The sequence below is a fragment of the Oreochromis aureus genome, linkage group 12 (genome assembly GCF_013358895.1).
Source record: "Oreochromis aureus strain Israel breed Guangdong linkage group 12, ZZ_aureus, whole genome shotgun sequence".
Taxonomy (NCBI): Eukaryota; Metazoa; Chordata; class Actinopteri; order Cichliformes; family Cichlidae; genus Oreochromis; species Oreochromis aureus.
In genome coordinates, this window is record NC_052953.1 from 24722020 (window position 1) to 24749868 (window position 27849).

The following is a 27849-nucleotide window of genomic DNA, read 5'->3' on the forward strand; positions in this document are numbered from 1 at the left end:
CGAGATCACTGGCTGATCTGTTTGTATAAGCCCCCTAAACACTGAGCATGATTCAGACTAATTCTCCCACACTGTTTACACTTCTGGTTCATTGAGGTACTATTAATTTCTCAGGTCTGAAATATTCAAGCTCTGACATTTCATTCAGTATTTTCTGAGAATGTTGCACAGGCCTGTGTGGCTTACACTGACACAGCAGCAGCAATGGAAAATATATTTAAAGAAACCTTTCTTAAAATCATTAATTAGGAGTGAAACCATTCAAAGATTGTTAGTGGATGGTGACTCCAAAGCTTTTTATTTTTTATTCTCTTTTCTCTCTTTTTTTGTAACTTTTAGTGTAATAAACCAAATTACATGGGTGTATTTAAAAAAAAGAAAGAAAGAAAAAAAAGAAGTTGGGGTTTTTTTTTTCTATTTTTTTCACAAGTTGGCAAGTTGGTGAAAAGCGAGCCATGACGCTTTGTCCACTGTCATCTCTTTAAACGTCTGTGGCTTCCGATCACTTTTCCACTACTACCACCCGGAACTCACATGTCCAAATACAGACATTTAGGGGCGGGGCCGGACACTGCCTTATTTGGAGTTTCCACTTAAGCGGTCACTGGGGCTCCAAGTCGAAGCAAGCCTGTGGATTTGCAAAGCCCTTGCAATATTTACAAACGATTAACTTCGCCAATTACTGCATTTCTGCGACAATGATGCTGCATGAAAAGGAGTCAGTGTTCTGCAACGAGCATGTAGGAAAGTACAAAGTGTGTGTGTGTGTGTGTGTGTGTGTGTGTGTGCATGATCACCACGAGACAATGCAGAGCACCTACACTTTCAATATTCAAGTTTGTGCCTTTAGCTTTGAAAGAAAAAAAAAAAACAGGCCTGGGAGTAAGGTCAACAAAAATACTTTTTTTTCACTATTTGGTTAGTTTGGGCACAATGTTAAGAAACAACTTGTGATAGTAAGCAGTGTACTGTCTCAGCAACAATCCCCAAAGCCACAACACACTCTGTTACTCTCTCACACACACACACATGCATAACTAGCCGGCTGTGTGCCTGATAAATGCACATGAGGACTGACAATAAAGATAAGTACTGCTGAATCATTGCAATGTTTCCACAAGGACGGGAACACATGAGAGCCGCGGGTCTTCCTGAAGAAGGACGCAGCTGGATGTGACATGTGGATTTTGTAAACTTTGCAGCTATCTGTCTGTCGGAGCCTTTTTGCCTCCACTGTAGTTTCCACCGACTGACGAGCGGAGAGCCTAGCGCTAGGCGCCCATGTCCATATATGGTCATCTACGTCACACAAATGTTCCATCCCCCTATTTAATACGGGCAGACTGGAGTCCCCTATCCAGCTCCAATAGAGCAAGTAGAGCTGCTCTTGTGCAACCAACACCACCACCTCCTCCATTGATTCACAGACTTCAAATTCCCCCACAAGCAGCCCATCAGCTTCCACAGTGATCAGATTAATAACAACAATAGCCTGTGATCACACAGGGGGAGATAACCGGCGCTGCTCATCCTCCGCGGGATACTTGGATAGCTACAGCAACAGGATTCATTCCTGCTCCTCTCTCCTTTTTTTTCACGCCAGATCCACACCTGTGTTTTCCACTTTGAGAACACCCGGTGTTTTTTTCTTTTTCTGTAACTGTCTGGGATACCTGCGCGTTGCCCTTTATAAATGTCGGACTGAATATAACTGCTATGACAGGGAAACTAGCGGACAAGATCCCTCTTACCATGAGCAGTTTAATAAACACGATCCCTGACAGTCTCTACCCAGAAGAGGACATCCCGACGTCTATGAATATTTTCACCAGTACGGAATCCATTAATCACTATTCACAGATGAACACAGGTAAGACCTTGATCTACTTTTGAGAGAGAGTGTGTGTGTGTTTTAAGAAAAGTGGTTCAAACTGCGATGCGCGCGGACGGCAACAGTTGTCTCGGGGCTTTGGAGCACCTGTTTGTGCTTAGGCTGTTGCGCACAAAGGCACAATCCTAACCTGGACTTTTTTCTGTTTTTTGCGAGGGTTCAGGTGAACATCGCCCTCTTTACATTAGACAGACTACGCAAAAAATGCCACTCAGTTGATCGTGTGTGTTTTTAATGTTGTCGTTATCATAATTCCATTGTCCGTACAGCCGAGATGCCAGGATTTCAGCCCGAAAAAGCCAACTGCTGCCTACTCACGCGTAGAAAAAAACTTTTAAAACATCGGCTCATGTGTTTCATTTAAGTAGCGATGCGTAGCTTAAAGTGGCTTTAATTCAACAAAGCTGAGGCGTGTTTGAGGAAATGTCTGGATGTGAAAGGTTGTGTGAGTGGAAAACGGCTAATTTGCGCAAAGTCCATTAAAAAACCGCGCACGGCTCCGTGACTGAATCTGAGATCTTTACGCTGAGGGAAAATGTGTTTAATTAGGCCTATGTGGTCAAACTCCACTGTCACCGATTTGTTCATCTAATATCCCGCAAAGATGGGTCAACTACTTTAGACAATGACTCTCATTCACAACTCTATTAACATGTCAGATTTCAGTAGGCGTGTGTGGCCGCTTTCCCCCCCTATATGAAACACGTTTAGACGTCAGGCCCGTGAACCTGCTTATATTCAGTGAATGGCAAGGCCGGATATATTAACTGATTTATCGCGTAGTCTAAATCGGGATAACATATTTATATTTAATTCAGACGCCTACCTAAAGTCGACTTGTTGTTCGGCTCAGTGTCGTGGATTGGCATTAAATCAATCCCTCGCTGTACAGCTTTAACCCTCTGAGATGATGGATTAGCGATCCACCAAAAATATCAAATATTTAACTTCACGTTTCCACCTTTAATTTCGTGACCTTGATTTACCTGCGCCGTGCACAACTTCATCCACGACTCTCTTTTCTTTTTATTTCCTCTCCAGGTGTTTTGTTCACAGATTAAATCAGATCTTTAGTTTCATTTTAAACTGAAATATTTCCCCCTCAATTATCTCAAAGGTGTGCCTTTGAATTATCCAAGCGCCAGGTGTTACACTTGACATTAAAAAAAAAAAAAAAATGGAATAAATACAAGTTTATGACATACGTGTGTCATATTATTATTATTATTATTTTGTTTTAACACGGCAGTAGAATATATTTTGAGACCTTGGTTGGGACGTTTAAAAAAATGAATGAAACTTAATAAGGAAAAAAAAGATCTTGCGGATTACAGGAGTGTGTGTTGCTACTTTAAACCTCTCCTCTTGCTGAAATTCTCCCAGTAAACTGTAAGCCATATATTTACAATAGGTCCGTCTGTTTTTGTCCTCCTGTTTTTATTATTTGGGGTAAAATACAAATTTTTTAAAAAGTACATTTTGAACGTATTATGCTGTGATTTTACAGGTGGAGCAGGTGTGTGCTATGCTCTTCAAATCTGACCTATAAGAAAAGAGTGGTGATTTTAATTAATGCCACTCATTCTATTTAAACACAAAATACCTTGAAAAGATTTAGAGTTAAAAAATAATAATAATAATAATAATAATAATTAACATAAACTGAGACTTGTTTTCTAAATGTCATAGAAAAATATAGCTTGCTCCAAGTCTCCATGTGTTAAATGGTATGGTGCACAATGCACAGAATTTTTTCTTTTCAGCCAAATTCCAGCAGGCTGTAATTACTGGGAGGGAAAATATAAATGAAAAGAGACGTCTTTTTTAACTGCTGGCAAAGAGAGAATTTCAATTTACAAAAAAAATAAAGTCTCACATTTAATTTTCAGAGTATATAACCAGCACGTGTATATGTATCCCATTAAGTACATCTGTATTTGGTGGGTTTAAAGGCGTCTTCTGACAAAGTCAAATGTGCATGAGAGACTGTTCGTTCTGGGTTGAAGTGTGAGCGATAGAAAATATCAAGGAAATTTTGTGAAATGGGATAGGAAACACGTAAATTTCCTCCCAGATGTTCTTTGTTGCGTATGTGTTTTGAATCCTTGAGCGTGATGGATGTGGCGTCTGCCTTTATAATCCTCCCTGCTGTAAAGAAATCAAATCTTGCCATTCAGTTTGGCTGTCCTCCTGAGGGACACAATGACTGGATCAAAGGGGGTGTTTAGGTCTTGATTTATGAGAGCTTGTGGGATCTGAGAGAGAGAGGAGCGAGAGAGAGACACCCTTCTCTCAGATGCAGGAGTCAGTCACTTAACTTACAGGTCTGACAGCGTTCACATTTCTTTATGAACTCTATGGGACTTCTTTCATTTTTCATCGTTTGTTGTCTGTTGCACAGGTATGCATAACATCTGAATTCCGGACAAACCTTGAGGACTGCCGCTTAAAGTTCATGTAGCCAAGTTTTGTTTTTTTTTTCTCCAGAGAGTGCGCCATGTTATTACTTTCTTAGGCTTTTCTTATCAAATGATTACGTTTCAAATTCACATATGAGCCGTCACGTGGATGATTTATTCATGTGTGTTTTTTATTTGCTTTCATCTAGATAATATCATGGATCTGGGCATGGGAAGCGAGAAAGGAACCTCGGAGATTCAGTATGGATCCAGCTTCCAGTCCAACCGCAGCGGCCAGACTGTCACCTACTTGGGGAAGTTTGCCTTTGACACTCCTCCTTCAGGTGGCATTGGTGGCTCTGGCTGGTGCTCTGATAACAATATCATCAGTCTTGTGAGCGCGGGGATCCTCGGTGTTTCTCCATCACCCGGCACAGTAACGACACAGACATCATCCTCCGCAGCAAGCATGGGCGGACAGACGTCAGACATGGAGCAGGTATATGGTCCACCACTGCCTGCCTATTCCACCTGTGGTGACCTGTACCAGGATCAGGTCTCCTTTCACCACAGCCCTGCCACCAGCACGCCTCTAGCCTACCCTGGCAATGACTATCACTCCACATCAAAAGCCTCCATGGATGGCAGTCTTTTCTCCATGATCCCAGACTACAACCTTTTCCACCATCAAGGGGAGGTCGGCGTGATGGAGCACAAGCCCTTTCAGACCATGGACCCCATCCGAGTCAACCCTCCACCCATCACGCCCCTGGAGACCATCAGAGCATTCAAAGACAAGCAGCAAATTCACCCAGGTTTCATCGGCGGGCAGCAGCACCCACCTCAGCACCACCCCCCACCACAGACACTCACCCTCAAACCCATCCGACCACGGAAGTACCCCAACCGTCCCAGCAAAACCCCAGTCCACGAGCGGCCGCACGCCTGTCCGGCAGAGAACTGTGACAGACGCTTCTCGCGCTCAGACGAGCTCACGCGTCACCTCCGCATCCACACGGGTCACAAACCCTTCCAGTGCCGAATATGCATGCGCTCCTTCAGCAGGAGCGACCATCTGACCACACACATTCGCACGCACACGGGTGAGAAACCCTTCTCCTGTGAGTTCTGTGGACGCAAGTTTGCCAGAAGCGACGAGCGAAAGAGACACGCAAAGGTGCACCTGAAACAGAAGGACAAGAAGCCAGCTGACAAGAGCAGTGGGGCAGCTGGGAGCCACAGCTCGCCGCCCAGCTCCTGCGGGGGGCCAACTGTGGGAACGTCATGACCATCACTACGTGCACTTGGACTGGACCCTCACCACACACAATAAAGAGACGTAGGAAGAAGGGATCACGTCTGCTATGAGATAAATAGGTGACTCTTTTCCTCTCTTTTACACCCCTGCTCTTTTCAGTTCCTTCTATTTTTGAGATGGATGCCTTTAGTTTAAGTAAGAGGGGAAAGGCTGCTACGCCCTTCTCTTTCAAGCAACTCAGAGCCTCAGCTACTGTAACACAGTGCCAACACAAAGAAAGGGCACCGTGTGTATCTATAGGTTTTGGAGTGGATACACTTTTGTAAATTTGAATGAAATTTTCTAAATTGGAAGGAAGCCAGAATCCAGGATAAGGGTCGAAACACACAGAATTATGAGGGAAATGAGGAGCGAGTCGTCTGGGGATGTATGCATTAATTTTATTAGGCTGTTTAAAAGTGCAATTGGTTACATTTGTGTACCGTCATGGAAACCTTATTAGTGGCACTTGACTGTCTTTTTGTTGTGTTCTGGGTTTTTTTTTTCCACCTCTTTTTGAATGTTGTTTTCTCAAAGGAATGTGCCAAATGTATTGTGGTGATGCAGCCAACCTTGTTCTTTTTACTGTGCCTGACATTTGCCAAAACATAGCAGTGGTATCAGCTTAGCACAAACGTTGAGTTAAAGGAACGCTCAGATTCATTAACCACACACCAGATTTAGATTTACCTGCACAATTGAGTCGGATCTAGAGAACGACTTGACTGGGTCACACAACGCAAAACCGATGTCTTGTCCTGTTACATGTACACACACGCCTGCAGCAATCGATGCCTTTGCCAATACTTATTTATTTGTAGTCACTGTGATACACTGTTTTTTTTTTGGGTTGCCTTTTTATATGGTGGCTTCATGTGGCGTTACCAGATATAATTTCTGTTGCTTTCTTTTTCCTTTCTTTTTTAGAAAAAGCTCACCAATACTGTTCATTTATCAGTTTTCTTGAGTTCTGCAATTATATGCAATATAATCATGACAAATGCCACCGACCCATAAATCAAATTAACTAAGAGCACAGTTAGACGAATTGAACTATTTAAATAAGCACTGGGTTGCAAACCAGCAGTATATGAAAGCAAAGCTAAATAAGGGTAAAAAATGACAGGGGCCACTCCTCTGTGATTCTTGGAGTAAAAGGACTAAACTGCTTGGTTGTAAGTCATCGAATGATGAGCAGTATCCCATAAGAGGAAAAGAGAAACATCCAAATCCATGTTTACATCTTTTTTTAATACAGAGAAACTGAGCTGTAAACTAACATGTTGGATTTTTTTTTTGTTGTGTTTTTTTTTGTTGTTGTACAGAATACAAATATGTATGCAGGTAGCTACAGTAGAAGTTTCACTTTTTGTACTCAAATGTCAAATGCACCATAATTCAGTATTAAATCGTGCATAAAATTTATGTGCATGCCTTCATGCACACTATGTAAATACAAATGTCTGCATAAACAAGAATTTTCAGTTGACTGAATGCTTGTGCAGAATGTGTCTTAAAGCTTTTAGTAATGTAGTTATAATACAGAATATTTTGTTGTCATAGGTGATTGCAAAAAAAAAAAAAAACAACAACTTTTTTTGGAGCACTACAGTAGTGCCAAATATGGTGTGCTATCTCCCATTAAAAAAAAGAAAAAAGAAGAATAGCATCTGCACCATGTGTATGCTTTAAAGTGGAAACTGGTTTAAGGAAGCACTAATGTGTTCTCTGAATAAATGACAAGATTTTTTTTTTTTTTTTTTACATATTGTGTATCTCCATTATAGCAATATCGGTTATTTTAATTAGCACATCTTCCCCACTGTATTTAAAATAAAAAAAGGCACTGGTTGCTCTCAGATAGATGTTCGCCCGAATGATTGGATCTTTTTTTTTGAAGTATATTACAGTGCAATGCTGATCATTTTCACAAATGACTCTTTAGTTAAATTACTTAGATTTGTGCTTACAGAAGGAAACACCTTTTATGGTTTAAGGAAATATTTTGTAATATTTTCTGTGTTATAGTGATATTGATTGATATCATAACAATAACCACGTTTGATAATAGTGCTTTGCTTTACTCATGGAAAGCAAAAAGGGGTTTTTTCCCCCCTCCAAGGCTGTGTTATGGTTATGTGGTGCAAATGCAAAACATCCTAACTGACATACCAATATCAAGATTTTATCCAGTACAATAAATGTATTATACTTTGGGGCAAAGCCAATGAAACATGTTAAAAAGAAAAATAAGACTAAGGAATAAATAAATTATTGTTGAGGCAAGTAAAAAAGACCAGATATCAAACATATCAGTAATGGATTCAGCAAACAAAACAGGAGTTAAAGAAATATTTGTGCAGTAATAACCTTGTCCATGTGATAGCATAATTCAGATTTTATATCGTTTCTCAAACACCGGTCCTCTTTTAAAAAGAAACATGCTTCCTGCTATTTACCTTGACAACATTTCAAATTATTAGCTGTGCACTCTGGCTGATAATGAGTATGCTTTATGTGAGGCGGAGAATTTACATGAACAACGTTAGCAGCTGGGAAAAAAAATAAATAAATATTGAAATGGTCAGCAAAGACAGCGATCAGGCTGAAAGAGAATATGAACAGACAAATGTAAAGGCCAACAGTAAGGTTCAGAAAAGCAATGCCACAGAGAGCACAGTGCACACAGAAATGAGCTTCCAAAGTCCATACTTTCCCTTTCCTGTTACAGTTTTCACTGCAGAGCTTCCTGGCAAGTGTCCACTTATTTTCCAATTAATTTGGCCTCAGAGAGCCTTTTCTCAACTCATCTACGTGGTTACATGAACAGACCTCCTTGCACTTTTTGAGATAGTCTAAAAGTTAACACAGCCCTGTGCCATCTAACTGCAATTCAATGGTTTTGAGATAAATGATTCTATCACATGCATGGACATCATCTAAAGATTTCTTTTGTGATCTAATATAATGTCACAAACAAACAAACCCCTGAATACATTTTACTTTTGCAGATTGACACATTATGTAACCCCCTCCTTATCTGTATTGCCACATTATTGGCTTTGTAACAACGACTCATTTTCACACATTGCATTGGAGTTTGAGCGACGGCGTTGTCCTGTCACATACATCCTCATGGAGTCAGCACATAAGAATATATATACGGCACATGAACCAAAATGTTTTATCACTGATGCTCATCTAGATTAATTTGACGTTAGACTGTGGATTATTTTGAATTGATTTGACCCAAAGTTATGCTCTCCTCCAAGAGACAAACTGTGTTTATGTTACTTTCTGTTAAAGATTGATGTAGAGTAAGGTGTCTCCATGAAGCCATTTAATTACAGCTACAAACGTAATATTTATCAGTCTCACTGTTTCTGTCATTTATTGTTTTGTGGCTAAAAAATGAGTAACCCCCCACCACCACTATCATCCCACTCCCTTAATGTAATATAGCGGCTAAACAATAGAGCCTGCTCCATGTTCTTCTGAACAACCATCTGAGTAAGGTGTGAACGGTACAGACATACATCAATGGACTGTTAAACTCAGAAACAAACCCACCACCTTTAATAATGCTTTTCCAAGAATTCTTTCTTTCTTTCTTTCTTTCTTTCTTTCTTTATTTTATGGTCTATTGTCCAATAGTGGGCAGCTGAAAGCTCTGAAATTGGAATTTGCCTCATCCCCTGCTCCATGTTGGACTTGAGCCAATATCAGCGGCCATCTTTGTGCCAAACTGGGTTGCAGGGTTGGCTGATCAAAAACAATACATGATGAGAACTCCGCAGGAGCAACAAATCATAAATGTGACCTCCCTCTGCTTGCAACTGAAGGCAGCCTTGTGCTAATGTTTGTGTGCAACTGTTTGATTTGGTCTCCGTAAAGCTGGCCTAGGGCAAAGTCCTAGGTTTGAGCTCATTCATGACATTTAATAACTGTAGGATTGTTTTTTAAAGAAAAGAAAAAACAAAAAAAACAAAAAAGATGTTTGAAGAGATCTCAATAATGTGTAGATATTATAGGTAACTCACGTCATCTTATGGACTACAGGGTGGCTTCAGGGATTTTGTGGTCTTCGGCAGTGACACTGGTGTTCAGATGGAGTCAATACTCACTGTTTTCTGTTGTGTTGTGTTTCCTTTCATTACAAGTATCCTCATGTTTGCATGTGCACGGAAATGTTCCAAAGTGCTACCCTCAGACGCTGTAGTGGGTGGCGCTCATTTCTTTATTATGCATGAAAATAAAAAGTCTCATTGGGTGAAATGGGATAAACCTTACAACAATGCAAGACAGACAATTGGAAACACACACTGGGATAACTGTTCTGTTGGCTTTTTTTTTTGTTCAAGAAAAACAAGGGGTCTTGTTTAAAATGTTGTGGATGTCTTTAGCCTATTTTATGTTTTTATTACCTTATAATAAGGTCCTTTTATGATGAGCTGAATATTGAAATGAATTTTACTATATCCTTGTGATGGGGAGGTGTGCTCCCCTGTTTACCTGGCACTTCAGTTTGTTGTAATGCAATTGTTTTGTTATTTCTATGTATAAGTACTTGAATAAAGAAAAATATAACTTGCCTTCAGTTTACTCTGGTCTCAAAAGAACAAAAAGGCGACGTTTCAGTCTGATATTATATTACATGTGCTTCCTAGTGGCTTTTTTTTCTGTCGCTGCTGTGTTCGTGTCCCACAAAACTTCCTTAGAGGAAGCAGACGCGGCTAAGCTCCGGACTTCCTGTTTTGAGCTCGACTGCTGACTGGTAGAAAGGAGTGATACTCGGAAGATAGTAAAACTACCCAATGAAACCGGAGTAAAAGTTCACTCAAAATGAGCTGGTATGTACCCTGACTACATTATTATGAATAAAATATAACTGTAAACGATCAATTCACGATAATATAGGACTGACTTGTCGACTGGGCTCGGGCTATAATCTGGAAGCGCTCACAGACACCTATAGTGTAACTGGAGTTAGCTTTAGCGTGTCAAACCAAGTGTTTCACGAATAAAAACATCTTCTAGTAACCTTTCCGTAAGACTACTTTGCCCCAAATCGCTTTCTGTAAAACATGTGGTCGTAAAGCTGTATTTGTTACAGACAGTTGAAAGTTAACTTCGAGGAAAAAGGATCGACAAAGTCGTTTACGAGCTACTTGTACAGTATCTGTTAGCTAGCAGTTAGTTCGCCTGGTTGCTCTAAAATTAGGGAGTAAAAATGACCTAACTGCTCTTTTAAGTTTAGGCTTCTTGTTTCTACTGTTGAATAAAATCTAGGTTGTGGCTTTTGCTAACCGTGGAAACTTCGTGTCGTCAGTTGTCAGGTCGGACGAAGCAATTTAAAGGGATTTAAACGTCGGTCGACAGTAATCAGCTGTGACTAGCTGGTATGTTGACACATATTTTTGGGATCTTTGTGAACTTTGATTTTCTAAGTAATGATAGATGCGTGTCGTCTTCATTTGTGTGTCTCGCAGAAGTATCGCCAAAAAGTGATTTCCAATGTTTCCGTGTTTTGTTTTGTTTTATGGGTAATGCCTGTGCTTATAATGGTAAATAGACTGCAGTCAAGATGATTTAAAAGGGAGTTGTACATAAAATAAAGAAATAATCTGTTTTTTAAAATCTGTCTTTATGACTGCATTATTGTACCTACTTAGTTACTACATCCAGTACAACAATCCAGTTCTTTTTTGGCCATTTAAAACATCTTCATAGACGTGTTATGTTATATTTGTTCCCATTTCTTTTGGCCTCCAGGCCAGCTCTCTCTTGAAAAAGACATTTTTAATGTCAATGAGACTTACAACATGGATAAATAAAGAATATGGAAAAAATGACTTAATATCATTCATGAGGGATACTGTTTGAGGGATTTTTGGCCAACAATTCACTTACAACAGTTCAAATACTGGCAGGATTTTTTTTGAGTGAACACCGGAAGTCACTTTTTGGCAGACAATCACGTTTTGCCACTGTATGAGCGAGTGTGCAGACATCCCTAATATATTAATACTAACAAGTTGTGGAAATCATCAAATGTTTTGAGGCATCTTTGACACCCAGATGCTTTATTCACAGAAAAACACAAGTTTGTGATTCTGAGTGCCCCAAGGTAGCCGAAATTCCAAAACAAAATGATCAAGTTAGCCACTGGAAATATTTTAGCCTGTGTAACATAGTTGATTTCATAACAGCAGTGCCGTCTGTCTCAAACAAAAAGACAATGTGCACTGCAGGATAATGTAAGATGGATAATACTTTGGGTGTTGTTACTGTGAATTTAAAGTGACTTAGTTTGAATTCTTTAAGCAGATGTGGATGCCGGACCTTTTAGGTGATTTTAGACCTTTTAGCATTCAATTAACATTAGCCAAGAAGTAAGCTAATGCTGCAATCATCAGTAAATTAATATGAGTAACCTTACTTAATAATATGTTTATTATCTTGTATAAAGTAATAAAGAGAACACTTACAATGCTAACATTTGCTCCAGAAGAGAGTTTTTATATAAACAAAAGCATGTTTTTCTTTTCCCCCACATTGGAAAGCTGTGACATTACAACAGTGCGATTAGTCAGTTGTTTTGTTGATCATGGACAGGCATCAGTTTGGTGATGCAGGAACAAGCACCAACATGGGGATATCTATTACACCATACACCTTTATCCTTCAGCTCTAAAAGGCTAATGGGGTATTGGCGTCACCCTGCAGGTGCAGTAACTAAAAATCGAATGAGTTTGAATCTCAGCGACCTCAACTTCAAGGTCAGAGGTCAGGTTTTCTAAAAATTATGTGAAAGCAATACCTTGAGAACAGGTTGATGTAGGATTTTGAAATTAATAGCATAGGTTCAACTCCTATAAATCTTGGATGAATTCAAATCTCAGTGACCTTGACCTCAAGGTCAGAGGTCAAGTTTTCTCAAAATCTTGTGAACATGATTACAAGGTCAAGGTGACATGGGATTTTCAAATTCATACCATTGGTGCATCTCTAAAAATCTCAGAGAAGTTTGAATCCCAGTGTTAGGTCAAGGTCAGAGGTCAACTTTTCTGAAATCACCTAGGATTTTCATAATCATGCCACACGTACATCCAGTAGGAGACTAAGGGGTTAGCATTGCCGCCTATTAGTGCTTTTTTTATATTGTGGTTTCCAAATCGATTATCACCCCGGCCCCACCACAATCCCCACCCCATTTGTAGTTTTTCCTGTACTTTAGGGCTTCTTCCTTCTTCTTCAGCATATAAAGACAGACTAGAACAGTTGGAACTGCATGCTCCCCCTTTACTTCAGAAAGAATTACTAATGTGATACATATGCTACCAAAGGAAAACAAAAAACGTTTTGATATTGAATGGTACCAAGAGTACTGGTTTTGATAATATCCCTACTGATTATATCATCATGAAATCTCACATGAAAAGAGCTCCAAAGTGATTCTCCTTTGGAGTGATCTCAAGACTCCAGTTACTCTACTTTCTTGGGTCTCCATCAGCATGCGGTGTGTGAAAGTCGACTGGATGAATTTTGAGAAGAACAGTTGAAAGGCTGTTGCAGTACCCTGTACAATGACTGTAATCAGAGCCCATCTATGGAGAGCCCGTTCACTTATTGTTGGCTGTCTACCAAGTGGGTGCTCCTAAACAGTGAGTGTAGTTAATTGGCTAAAACCATTGTTTGAATTCGTTTACAGAAAACCCCCCACCAAAGTTTATTTTACTTGTTGCGAATGTAGTGTCGATTATGTATATTCCAGAAATACTCGTATCTTTTAGTTATTTTCTTACAGGGATGGAAATAAAACACTAGCATTCTGCTTACGTAAACTATTTTGTTGATTAAGGGTTTTACCAGGAACTGTAGACACACATAGTCAGAAACTGTTTTATTTTCCACAGGTTGAGTATTTACTTGTATTGGGTGGAGTGGCTAAATTAAACTCCCTTAAAGCCTCAGATGCAAGCAGTTGATCATTGTGAAGGCAAAACAGTAAACAGTTTGTAGGCAAGAAAAAAAGAGAGAAATTTTGCATTATTTTAATGTTGTGGGTTTTCCCCTCACACTCAACCATTATCTTTACATGATTTTTTTAAAGAAAGATGACAGCACTTATAGATGGTTAAAACTGGAGTTTGGACTGAGACATTTGAGCTTGATTTGCAAAATTCTAATCTGCGAAGCATATAAACCTTTTTTGACGCTACCACACAGTCACACTTAACACTCCGGTGCTTCCTTTTAAAACCATTTCTCCATCCACTTAGAAAGTGCCAAGGCCCTAGCTACACAAGGCTAGACACTAGTCGGAAACCACTGGTCACACGAGAAAAATGCGTATTCCCCAGCCAGTCGATGATTGGTTTGGAAGTTGCTGGGAGTCACTGTAAAATCAGCAGGCCTAGAGGCTGGTCAGTGATGCCCTGCCAACCACGAGTTGCTAGGGACAAATGTGTTTTTCCCAGTTGGTTGGTGAATAGTTGCTGGCAGGGGAAATCGATTGCAAACTGAACCTCCTTGCAATTGCTTTGGCCAAAAGTGGGTGGTCAGTGTAGCATTGTAGTTTGCATTGATGACACCTGCTTGTCTGTAAACACTCACCAGCTATTGTCCAAGCTGTAGCTAGTAGCTAGCCAGTATGCTTAGCTAGTGTTGCTCTCTTTTGACACTGGAAGTGGAAGATTACTACTGAAGCAAGGCACTCACGAGCAAACATAAACATCCCATACACTGAATTTTTGTACAGTATTTGCCCCGAGTTCTTTGTGTCAAAGTCATTCCAGAGACTGTCATTTTTATAAGATACATTATAATCCAAACAGACATTAGTAATTAAGAACGTTAATATAAAGGCTTGATAATCCAGTCTTTGAAATATTGTGAGCAATACTTTGTGGCTAGAAGGATAGTTTCCCTTCATCCTCTAACCAGAGTGATAAACACTGACACCAGATGTGACATAAAGAAAGGGCAGGACTTATGTCAAAACTGTGGCCCCTACAATTTTTTTTATTACCTTCACCATAGTTTTAACATTTACTGCGATATCCTTGTCTAAATGTCATACATTTACCAGCACTCCACTAAAACACTCTGAATTTCTGATTGGTTTTTTGATTGTCACATTTGCAACATATTTATGTTCACAACTGTTGCATTCTCTCTTGTTTAGCATATTTTCCATTTAGTTGAACTTATGACTAATTTGTGACTATACAGTTTTGTTTTTTGTTTTTTTAACAAATAACAGGAGTTGGTCATAGCAGCCCCTTATTGTATGCGGCATTTTACACATATAAAAGGAAATTTGCATAATTCATGTTTTGTCTCTCACAATTCATGACTGTAATTCTAAAGAAAATGCAAAGAAGATAACTTTTTTTTCGGTGCACTTATGACGCGTATGTATATTAACTCACTTGTGATACATTTCAGGTTCTTAGTGTCATTCAGGCAAGACTGTAAGTAGTAACCATGATAGCGTCATTCAGTTCAGTCATTTGGTCAATAGCTGGCAAACGACACATCTACCAGTACGCACCGCCAACCGCAAGGTCAAGAGTGGGGTGCTCACCCAGTGAAAAGAGTCCTTCATGGGCTGTGCTGACTGATGCATTCCAGCAGGGCCTGCACACTTGGTTCTATGACGTGAGAGGTTTGACTTCAGGGTCATCATCAGAACAATCCCACTTCCCAGCATCTTCAACTGGCTCTCTGTGCTCCATGGAATATCTGAGGTCAAATGATGCACTATCTTTCTAATGATGTACACATTTGCAGTTTTATTGAAAAGCCAATGGTTACTCCAGTTGGTGCATTATGTGTCTAGAATCAAGAAGACTGTTATGTCTTTGTTCTTGCCTACGTGCTTTGTTGATGGCGGTGACGTGTATTCTATTACAGCAAAGATTAGATAGCTCATTAAATGTGAGATGACCAACTTTTTGATAATGGCTGCATGTGTAAAAGAGCCAGTTTAAATGCGTCTTGGTCAAGGAATGGGCAGAATCATGATCCACTGCAGTTCTCCTCAGTTATTTGGTTAAATCCATGTTATTACATAGTTATATGTGTATATGTTTTGCATAGTTATAAAACCTGTCACTTTAGATTGAGGCTAAAGACCGAGCTGACAAATTTCTGCATCCTGCCTAATTTTACGCTCTTACCAGAAGTGGGATTTTGTATTTATTATTGCTTTGGTACTTCTTTAAGAATGATTTCTTGCTACGCTGTCTTTTTCTCACCAAATATTGTATCAATAGAAGTAATTTTTGGTGTCCATTTCCCTGGGTCTCTGGCTAAGTGAGAGAGTTATTGTAGGGATTCAACCTAGCCAACAGGTTGGCTTCTGAAAAGCCAGTCACACATAGTCTTTCAGTGATAATCTACACTTAGGTCTATTGTCACTTAGGTCGATTAAAAACTTGGATTGAATAGGAAAGACAGCGACAGTAGCTCAATCACGAGACTGTCCCATATAACTGGCTAATTTGCATGTTTTTAATACTGCTGCTATATGTGCTATACTAACAACCAGTATTTGATCAGTGTTTTGATAGTTGTTTGAAAAATCCTTATTTATATCTCTACTCATGCCTGTCATCACTGGGCTTAAATTTGGTTTCAGAAAATTGTGGATTTGAGTTTGTGTAATGCACATTTTTTCTTTGTTTTTAGCAGTCGTCTGGCCAGTCCTCTGCCATGTCAGATGCTAGTTCTGAGTTCACAGGACTGGGCTTACCAATGTTTCTAAATGTGACAGCCCCTACAGAAATATTGCTGTGTGAAGAAACAGTAGAAATGATTCTCACAGTGACTACCATCCTCCCTCTTTCTCATTCTCCCTCTGCTTGCAAATGCCCTCCCCAAAGCACACTTCACCCGGTGTGTTTGCCAGTTCTCATGAGCAGCTGAAGAGAGTGACCACTTTTTTTGGCTGTTTGGTGAAGTGCACATATTCTGAATCTATAATGTTACAAGCTTCCTTCAGTTTTTTCCCCCCAAAGCAAGTGTGTCATTTGATACATTAAAGGGAAAATTCACACTAATATAGTGACAATTTAACAGATCCGCTTGATATAAGCACATTTGGATCCAAGCTGCAGAGAAACTGAAAAAACCCCAAGGGCATTTAGAGCAAACATTTAAATATACGTACCTCTTCTCCTTTGTACAGCACTCTTGCATAATACCCTTCTGTTGTCTTTTTGCTGTGGATGTCATGATTTATATCTTGACACACCCATTAAATAAGAACAAACTCAAAACCTGCTTCCGAATGTTGGGCAATGTTGGCAGAAAAGTTTCCAATCAGTTCCCTAAACTTTTGGTTTAAGGACTAACTACATTAAAGGCATGCAGCTCGTAAGATCAGTCAGTCATTTCATGCACCCTAAAAAATGTATAAACATATTTAAAAATGGCAACAAAGAAAAACTAAAATCTCTCTGATTAATTAATTTCTTATTATTTCTATTACTGATTAAAACTGATTAGTATCTTTCATTTCTGTAGGGACTTACTTTTTTTAAGTTTTGAGTTCTGCCTAAACTGTAGCTTAATTCTACACATAGACTTCAAAGTAAAAGTGTTGCAGATCACTGGTTGTAAATGCATGTGCAGAACAAAAGATTGCATTAACAAATAGAACCATCATCACAAAATGTATGTTCAACTATATTAATAGATGGGATATGTAGTATGTGCTAAAAACTAGTTAATGTGTGGTTTAAGTCATAAACTTTCTGCTGATTTCTTCTTATACAGTCTGACTGGGCTGAGCTGCTTCTTTTATGCTTGTTTTGTCTTACATCTTAACTGATCTTACAAGAGGTAGTTTGGCAGTGTGGAGGCTGTTTCTTCTTGTTTTAACTTTGGGAGAACACCGATCTAAAACTCTCCGTGTTTAAATCTCCAGCTGTTGTGCTTTGGGTATACAATCCCAAACAGTTTCAAAGACAGGTACGTGGGTATGTAATGCACGTAGTTTGACATTACAGTGTACCTCTCACCTCATCGGAGAAAGGTGAGTCACATAAGATGAAGCTGAGTAATTTCTGAGGGTTTTTTTCCATGTTGGCTCAACCAAGTAGTGACATAGTGGGTGAAACTAATCCCCTGAGCGAAAGCAGCAAAATGTTTTCAGGGATTTGTAACTGGGTTTTATTCGTTTTTTTTACAAAAAAAAAAAAGGTTGTCACCAGGTCAAAGTCCTTGTTATAATATCAAGTACCAGAAAGTCAAAATCAATGTAATTCCTAAGCCACCAGTGAAACTTGTTTTTTTTAATGTATTTTTTTCCCCAGGCTTAATCATACAGTTTTTTTTTTGACGATGTTGAGTTTTGTGATTTAGCTGTAGTCAAAAGGATCTTCCCGACACATCTGTAGCTTTCCCTGGTTGCACAATAAGGTCCTACATCACACCCTCACTTTTCCATCTCATTAGTCTACACACCTTTCTTTTGACACAGCTGCTGCCTCACCCTGCCTGTCAGTAGCAACTGTCCATCATATAGCTTAGATTTCAGACCATTAGTGCAACATCAATGACAACGTACAACATAGAGCAAATCACAATGATAAGGCAGTGTTTTCTGTCTCATGGATATCCAAGGCACTCTGATGCGCTGCAGCAACTTATTAAGGCATAGGCAAGGGTTTTGAAATGGGGATAAAAGATTGTGTTTTAACTAAGACGAAACAAGTTTCTTTTTCTTTTTACTGAAAGTAGAGTAGGAATCTCTGTGTCTTTTCCTTCCCGAGTGAAGAAAAGTTGTACTTCATCCTGAAAATTGTGTGAAACTATTGCAGACACAGTGAGCCTCATGACATGTTTTGGTGTTGATTGTTGTCATGGCTCTGTCTTTTTGAGTCCTGGTATATGAAGGTGTCTGGGGGGGAAAAGGGTTGCTATTTTTCTGATGTTATAACATCTGCATTTGATTGCCAGTTGGGGTCATGTAAAATCACACAGATGAGGGGACAACCACTTCTGTTAAGTGATATCTGCTTGCAGTGGCAGCCAGATGTGATCAGTGATGACACAAAGTTAATGTACATGTCACTGGCAGCATGTTTGAGAGGAACAGGGATTGACAGCTTCAGATTGTCTGTGCCAGTGATCTAAAAGAGGCACTAATTCACCCATAGACCTGAGCTGTCTTTTAGTTGGACATCATGCAACTGTTGACAATTTAAGCATTCATTAATCTCACCTTTTTGGTAATCATTTCCTGTTGCTTGTATCTGTCATCACTCATTGCTTGTTTTTTCGTGTTCATTTCAGGATCCCGTTCAAGATTGGACAACCAAAAAAACAGATTGTCTCTAAAACTGTAAGTCACAAGAACAAACTTTTACTCTTTCCAGACATTCAGGTAAAACAGCAGTTTAAAAGCTGTAGTTGTTGAGCTTCACGAATGGCACAGACCACACGAATAGTAGTCTAAATACTGTCGTCCTCAAAGATTTATTAGATGTCAATTTGTCTAAGTCTTTCAAGGGGGCTGAGGTGGTTACCTTGAAGTGACAGTGAGAGGGTGTTCTTCTTGCTGGAGAAAACCACTTCCACCATAATAGGTTTGTGGCCTGGCATTTAAACTGTGAGACAGGGATTCCAGCTTCCTGTGCCATCCTAGGCAAAAACCATGGCGTGGGAGAGATGGTGACAGCTGTCTTATGAGTAGGTCCAAACTCAGATTAACTCTCAGTTTAAGCAAAGTTTTTCTGTGGGAGTCACAGATTAACAAACAGTTCAGTTTTATCACAATACCTACAAAAGCAATTGTATCATGATATAATTCTGCAGTACATGATGTGCTATAGTACACCGCAATATCTATGTTAAGAAAAGACCTTAAAAAGTGAAAAACATTGTATACATTCAATACAAGTTGTGTTACTGTTTTATGGATTATTAGGATTTTTCTATAGTTTATGTTACCCTGAAGTGAGTGTGGAAGGGTCCCAACTTATTTATTACAATGGCTACCACACAACCAGAACAAGCTGACACCCATCACTTTATCAGATCCAGTTTTCCTACCCAAGGAACAAATTAAGGAGTGGTGGCAAGTACGAGTGCATGGTTAGCACGTACAGTAATGCATGGCCAAACTGGTTTTTATCACCAGAAATTGCTAGTAATATAACTGGTATACAGAAGAGTGCAATTAGTATCTGCAAATCTACTCTTGTAGATCAATTCAACGGGAAAATCAGTTAATCTCAGAAGAACGAGTAAAAAAATTAAATGAACACCAGATCTCATCACAAGTGCCCAACATCACATAGCCTGCAGTTACACATGCACACCCCCACACAACAGTGCTCTGAAAAATTCCAGCAACAAACAACCAAAGCTGGAATTAAAGTATGAGCATCAACCACAGTAGCACACCAAAATGTTACTCCAAACAGAAATGTCCACACTAACCAAAATGTCCAAGATGCAAGATGCCAACAAAGAGATAACCAAGCTACTGCAAAGCTCACAGCAATTCAAAATAGTTAATGGAGTCGAAGCTGCCAGACAAAACTAACAAGTTAAATATTTTACGCCAGGTACAAATTAAGAAGTGGTGACACATAAGTGTTCTTGGTTAGCACCTATAGTAATGCTTGGAAAAACTGGTTTTTATCACCGGAAATTGCTATTAATATAATTGAACACTCCCAAACAGCATTCCTCTGAAAACGTCTAGCAACAAACAACGAAAGCTGTAATTAAAGTATGATAATCATTTAGCAAGACCACAAGCTAATTTGGTGATTAACACCGACTCAAACTTTAATCTCACCAATGGGTCTACAGATCCTGGACGATCCCCCATTTGTCACAAACTGGCTCAAAGTAGGTGACAAGGAAGGAGTCCACACAATAAGTTTACTTAAATATAAAATTATTTTTTAAACATAACCTAACCAAGACACAAAGATCACCAATAAGTTAATGTCATGTGAAGTGGAAGAGAGAGACTATGCAGGTCATCGGGGCCAGCTTTTATATTCTGCAATACACAGATAACATGTATCAGGCGACCAACCAACAGCAGCCATGGCTTTCATGAGTGTGGGAGGTTCCTTACTTATTTATTATTAAAATGGCTACCACTCAACCTGGCTCGCAAAACAAGCAGACACCTATCAGTTTACTAGATCCAGTTTTTCCTATGGCAGGTACAAATTAAGGAGTGGTGATACATAAGTGTTCATAGTTAGCACATACAGTAATGCATGGCCAAACTGTTTTTTATCACTGGAAATTGTTTGGGAATTATATTAATAGCATTCCCAAATAACACTCCTCTGAAAAACTTCTAGCAAGAAATAACCAAAGCTGTAATTAAAGTATAAGCATCAACCACAGCAGCACATCAAAATGTTACCAAGTTACATATTTTACAACACTATTCAAGTTTAAGTCAACAAATAAACCACTTAAACCTACTCAACTGAGAGACTCATGTGGCTATATTCGCCAAAAAGGATATCTGAAACCTGAAATTCATGGACTTAACAGCCAAGCAAAATACTAGTTCTGCTCTCTTCCAACCGCAAAAACTCTAAATTAATGTAACCAATCAAAACTATTGTTATTTAGAACTACAATACTAACGATCTGTAGAACTTCCTAAGATATTAGTCACAATTCAAAATACCATAACAACTTTAGGCTGTACTCACAAAGCAATTCAATTTAGATGAGCATTTAGCAAACCGCAAGCTAAGTTGATTAACAAGGGCCCGAACTTTAATCTTACCAGTAGGTCTAAAGATCCTGGACAAGGAAGGAAGGAGTCCACGCAAGAGGTGTAATTAAATGTAAAATAATTTTTTAAACATAACCTAGTCATTTTACCTGCATTTCAGCTGCTCAAAGCACTGTCCGTAAATCTTGTTGCATAATCCTACAGGTAAAGACAGTGAACATATCTAAGTGGGAAAACAAAAGCCTTCTCAAGTAATCATTGTTGCTGGAAATAATTATATTTTGCACATATATTTATTGTCCGTTAATTTTTGGAGTCATTATTTGTACTATGTCAAAATGCTAATATGCTTGGAATGCATTCTTTTTTTTAGGTTGAAAGAGACTTTGAGCGAGAATATGACAAACTCCAAAAGTAAGTTTCCATTATGCTTTATAAGACTAATGAGGTAGACAGTGACTAAAGTTTCTCTGTGTTATTCAGAGTTGCATCGGTATTAAAATAAACATTTTATATTTTACAAAAATATGCATGTGTTACCAAGTGTTTTCATGATCATGTTTTGTTTGTTTTAGCTTGGTGCTTTGTATATATTAAATATCTTGATGTCTGTCATTACAGTCCTGCCAACAAAAAAAATCTGTAATGTTTTTTTATTATTAATTTTATTCTCATGAAATTACTTAATGTACAATTACTAGTCAGGATTATAAAGTAAGTAAGAAATCTGAAATAACTAACAGTTATTTTGACTGCATATTTACATTTTAAGTATTCCTTGTTGCACAAGAAGTTTTTCTTTTTTCTTTTCCAGCTTTTGGTAGTTTTGGACTCTGTTTTTTCTTGATGTGAAATATTAAGAAATTTCAGACTTGGCCACAGCTGAAATATCAACCTTTTTACAATTTAATGTCATCATGGATGTAGAAATTCTGTTAATGACCTTTATTTCAGTTTCTCTGTAAAACAAAGGCAAGTAGGGATCACATCATTTAAAATGCAAAACTTGTAAGCTCAGTACATCAGGCCCAGTCTTACTGGGAGGCTGAGGTTACAAAAACTCCCTGAGGGCCCAGCAAAATGAGTGGGAGCATCATTTTCCTCTCAGGTTTTGTTGAGTAGGAGGGCCCTTTATCAGGAAGGTGTGGTGCCAATAGACCTTATAGATGAGTCAGAGCAGCAGGCATGTAGAGACATTTAGGTTCTCCACCCTAGAGATCCATATCAACACATCATGGTGCTCCTGTGGTCTAACTGCAGTACACTTAGTAGTAACTGATACCTGTGTTTGCAGTTCGTCCATCTGACTGAAGACATTTAAATTCTTCTAGTACAAAAATAATCTGTACTTTAACACTCTCCCATATTGAACCATATTGACCAATTTCAACATCATTTTAGTTTTACTGTTTGAATAATCTCTATGATCTACAACAAAATACAGCTCTATGTTCTATTATCTGTAGTACCAGCAGTGTAAAACAGATTTGAATCTCATAGAACTAGCCTTGACGAGAAGAACAGGCAAAACTCCCCTAAATGAGATCTGAAAGGTTACATGCAGATGCACATAGTCTCTCTGTATGTGCACACTTTTCCTCTATAACCTGTCGCATCCTCCAAATTGATGATGGTCATATCTTGCCCTCATATCCTGTGTACATCCTGCTGGAAACATACCTGATAATTTCCTCTGAGCCTGAAATATCATTGCTTTGTTATCTGCGTGTAGTGTAAAAGTGGCTTTAAAGTGCTAGCTGATAAAACATTTAACACAAGATCATCTTATTCCTCCCGCTACATATGAAGCATATTTGCACTTCATATGTGTTAAGTATAAGGAAGTATTGACTTGTGTGTTCAGACAAAATTTAAACATTATTGTGAAACACTAAGTGAAATTCCACAACTTAACCAATTTGGATCACAGTGTTTTACTTTTTCTTTGTGGATGTTATTTGATCACTTTTTAAGATCAATATTTTGTAATAGCAGGATTGGAAATCCAAATGTCCTAATAAACGGCTGATTTAGTCTGGTACAATTCTTGGTTTAAGAGTGATTTACATGGAATTGCAGTTCCTAACCTCAGTCATGTGTGAAAAGCAATGAGCCGAAAAGCAAATCAGAGTAAATAGTCATGTTGCAATGTGTAAGTGATATATTCTTTCTTTAAAAGTCTTGAATACCTTTAGTTTTCACCACCCTGTGTGGCATGATGGCTGTGGCTGCATGGGTAGAAGGTTAGGGGCATAGGTACAAGGAGCAGCAGCTGTTCCAGTAGGTTACTCTATTAGCACCTTTTGGGAAGAGACTCCACGCTTACATGGCACTCATCCAGGATGGCTCGCTCTCACCATCAGTGCTGACAGAGAAGGGAAAATGCAGCAGTATTTTTAAGTAGGTGGTAGTGTCTGGAACATGACTTTCACATGCACAAATAACCATCACAAGAATATATTCTGAGTGTACTGGGCTCAGAGCGCACTGGTTTGTTTACATAGTAAGATACTTTCACCCACTATCTTACAAACTAATATGCATGACTGGCAGGATTGTGCTGTAATGATGTTTTTTTTTTTTTAATTTTCCTGATATTATATTTTTGCTTAGTATTACTTAGTCTAGTATTACAGTCTAAACATTTAGATGGAGTTGTCAGATATCTCTACTTTATGTAATCTCAGACAGAAATGCTAAGATTGACAACATATTACAATTTCAAAATGTTTATGACAGTGTCAGAAGCAGTTATAAAGTTGCAGCTCTAACAACAAAATGATACCATATGAAGATTTTATGTCACGTCAGAGTTTAATTGTTGCAAAAATGTTCTAAACAACAGAGGAAAACTGTGATGACCTGAACTTGTCACACTGACTCTCCTCGTCCAAATATGTGCTAAAAATTGACTTAATGTAGTGAGAGGAAAACAGGAAGAATCTCTCTTGATTATTAGATACTCTCCAAATCTTGCCTGAAGCATTGATGATAAATTTACTACAATTTGAAATGCCTGTTTCTGGATATTTGAAACATAAGCGTGTATTTTCATTAATTTAGAGAAAGCCTAATATAGCTTGTGAGACCTAGTTCTATCTAATTGGTGAGAGGGACACAAGAAGTTACTGTGGAGATTGTTCTGACAGAGTGTTTTTTTCTTTCCCGTGGTGTGAACAGTATGGGATGAAGTTACATCATTTACTGCAAATGACATTTTTGGAACAACCTCCATCTGGTCTGTGGTGATTTAGTATAAAATCCTTAAACGTCAAAAGAAACAAAAGCTTAAAGAGAACATGTTCCGTTTTAAAAAAAAATAAAAAAGTATTTTACTATTTGTCCTTTCTTGGATAAACAAACAAAAGAATAAAAGAAAATGCATTTGCAGATGAAAATCTAAAACCAAAGTTGTCAAAGGGCACGTGCATTGGCTTATGCCACGTATCCTTCTGTATGTTGCTTTTTGGGAGACTTGAACTTTTCTTTATGGTGCTGTAAATGCTGCTTTTTAAGCAAACCCTTCAGTTTAACAGTTTAGATTTGGTTAGTGTACCTGTGAGTATCCTCGATTAACCAATCGTTCTTTGTTTCCCAGCTGCTAAACCGAAAAAAATTCTACAACATTTAATTGGAGCCGCTTGACTTCCAGTTCTGGTTTGCAGCTCTGAAAGAGCTCTACTCGTTTTGCCAGTGTCTTTATATTTTCTGGACACGCACAAAAATGGGATTACAGTTACTGACTTCCTATTTAATATTGTTCTTAAAAAACAAGGGTGGAAGCAAAACCTGACTGCACCACATTTTTCATCAAATAGGAGTAGTGTTATGATGGTAGTCTCAGGGGAGATTCTAAACCCCTTGTTTGCCTTAATTGATATAATGAATGGCATGTGTTTTCAGCCTCCATAGTCTGGTAATTGCCATTTTTAACACACATCAATGGAATATGTGCAGTGGAATGATTGAAGACGTTAATGCTTTTGAGCGGAAATGTAGTTGACTGAAGGATTCACACTATTGTTAATTAGCTAACAGATTTTATGTGGAATCAGTCGAATGTGTAATTCCTTCTTAATCCATATTGTTTTATGTCTTTTTTCGAGGTTTGTGTTTTCTTTATCCTTGTCAATGTTTTTGTCCAAATGAACGGGTTCAGAGGGTTTCAGGGATGAATCGATTTGAAAGTATGCATTCCTACTTTTGTAACAGTGGAAAATTTTTAACAGTTCAGGCCTTGATTTCATTTTTTTTTTAGCATTTAAACAGCATATATCAATTGATAAACCTGAAGATATCATTAAAATCAGGCTCACGTTAGCAGATAACAACGTTTGACTGATGTGTCAATGCATGCCTACAGCTAATAAAGTAAATCTTGACTGCAGTATAGGTTATTAATTAATATGAGTTAGGATAACTGATTCTTTACTGTACTCCGAGACAAGAAGCGCTCTGATAGTCAGTCTTCTGCTTGTCCCACAGGCTGGAGGATCAGACAAAAAAGCTTCACAAAGACATGAAGAAAAGCACAGAGGCTGATTTAGGTATGTTCTGTCACTTACTTGGTGTTGCCACCTGGTGAGCCATTGATCAGCACTTGTTCACCAACACACTTGATGTTACTTGGCATGTTTTTCAGGGCCAGAAAGATGTTTGAGTGCCTGTGTTTTTCTGTTTTTTTTCCTGTGGTGTGTTCGATCTCCAAATGATATGACATGAAACAATTGTATGTGAGTCTCTACCTTAATCATTTCCTTTTTTAGGCTTTTGTAGCTGTCATAGCAGGTGTGTTTTGGGTGTTTTTTTGACTATGTGAGCAATATTCAGTTGGGGATCCTGGTTTACCATCTCTGCCATCATTTATCCATGTATTTGTTTGCCACAAAACTCTTGTTTACTTAAGATTTATTTGCCTATTTGCTGGTTTTGTGTTTGTGTATTTGGGAAGTGGTAGTAGACATGGCCTGTGGTAAGTAGTCACTTGTGGGGGTGGAAGAGCGGGGACGGATGGAGCAGTGAGCGACTTCTTCATTTCCTCTCCTTTGTGCTCTGCAATATGAATGTCTGCATCATCAAAGTGTCATAGCTGTCAGGGCCTCATTATCGTTAATGGATTCCATCTGTTGCACAGGTCCCATCTCCACTAACTGCTACCAAACAAAGAACTGGACCTACTCTGCATGTCAGCACTGCATTTAATACGCTTCTCTCTGTATCAAGCCAAATGTGTTTATATGCAGCACTCTAGCGAACGTGCTGACAGTCATCTGGTGAGGGCCAGTAATATCTTTTTAAGGGTTGCTCCTGTTCACACGTCAAATTAGGCTAAATAGCAGAAGGCAAATAAAATATGTTAACTTGTCTTGCCTCAGGAAATTGTAAAGGACATGAATTTCACCTTTTCCCTCACTGCTAATGGCGAGCCCTCAGGTCACCTTTTGATTTTCACGACCCTGTAATTAAAATGTTTGTCAGATCAAGCAATGTATTACTTGTGCAAACTGAGAGAGATGCAGAAACGCTACACCGTGATAATTGATTGGTTGAAAATTGGTCCCAGGGGAGTGTGAAATGACCAATGACTGTTCCAAATCTCTGTAAAGCCAATATGCAGCTGCTGTCGTCAGCTTGTGTCTCCTCAGTGCAGCTCATTTGTTTTGACAGTGAAGCCATAATCTGATACATGCTCTGTGTCTAAACAAAGTGGCACGAGTGCAGATTAACGGTAATTGATGCTGTCAGTGTAGAAATATGGCAAAAAATTCTTGTTGCACTGGTGAATATTCAACGCGGCAGGCAGCCCCACCACCCCCTCAGATTTTTACAATGGGGGCAGCACTGTGCCATTCGAGTTGTGCACTTCCCGACAGCCTCACTGTTGAATACCCTACTTCATATAAAGTGATGAAACGCTTAAAGCCTCGGTTTAATCCACAAAAATTGCATCCACAATTTCAGAACAATGTAAGAGTCTTACGTGGAATTAGATTAAAATGCGTAGATGCAGACATTTTCAGTAACCATTTACAAAATCTGTGTTTCGTGACTTTCTGTTTCCATAAATTTAACTGTGTTTTAATAGTATTTTCTGCTTTGTGTGTTGCATGCGCATTTGCATGGCTGACAGCCATGTCTAAGGCAGCAGTGAAGATTTCTGCAGACCTCTTGAGTAACCCGCTGTGTGAGCAGGATCAGGCCTTCCTGGAGTCTATGACTGCTTTAGATACAGCCATGAGAAGGATGGATGCCTTCAACCAAGAAAAGGTAAGACTCTTTCCCACACTTGGCATCTTTATTATATTGCTCTTTTTCTGTTTTGGCTTTTTGACACGGTGTTTTTCTTCAAATCGTTTGGAGAAAAAAAAAATGTTTTTAACAAGCAAAGTAGGAAACTAGACAAGGGTTTGTTTTTTTGTTTTTTTTGAAAATGCATGTTTTCATATTTGTCAATATTGTGCTGCCTGTGGACTAAAAACTATCCGTATGTCTTTCCTTCTGCTGTTTTTGAAAAGCATCTGTGGTATCATCC

At 38.8% G+C, this 27849-nt stretch overlaps 2 protein-coding genes across 2 annotated transcripts in view; both read left to right on the plus strand.

The window, feature by feature from the left end:
* The first annotated feature begins 1376 nt into the window (after positions 1–1376).
* Positions 1377–9572, plus strand: egr3 (early growth response 3). Its single transcript, XM_031727018.2, has 2 exons — positions 1377–1870; positions 4500–9572. The coding sequence occupies exons 1-2, from the start codon at positions 1717–1719 to the stop codon at positions 5576–5578; spliced, it is 1233 nt and encodes a 410-aa protein (XP_031582878.1). The 5' UTR covers positions 1377–1716; the 3' UTR covers positions 5579–9572.
* A 727-nt stretch (positions 9573–10299) lies between these two features.
* Positions 10300–27849, plus strand: part of bin3 (bridging integrator 3) — a 31026-nt gene continuing 13476 nt past the window's right edge. The window contains exons 1-5 of the mRNA XM_031726981.2: positions 10300–10437; positions 18893–18941; positions 21691–21731; positions 25803–25864; positions 27448–27584. Coding sequence (XP_031582841.2) covers positions 10430–10437; positions 18893–18941; positions 21691–21731; positions 25803–25864; positions 27448–27584 — 297 coding nt within the window. The 5' untranslated portion in view covers positions 10300–10429. The remainder of the gene's footprint in view (positions 10438–18892; positions 18942–21690; positions 21732–25802; positions 25865–27447; positions 27585–27849) is intronic.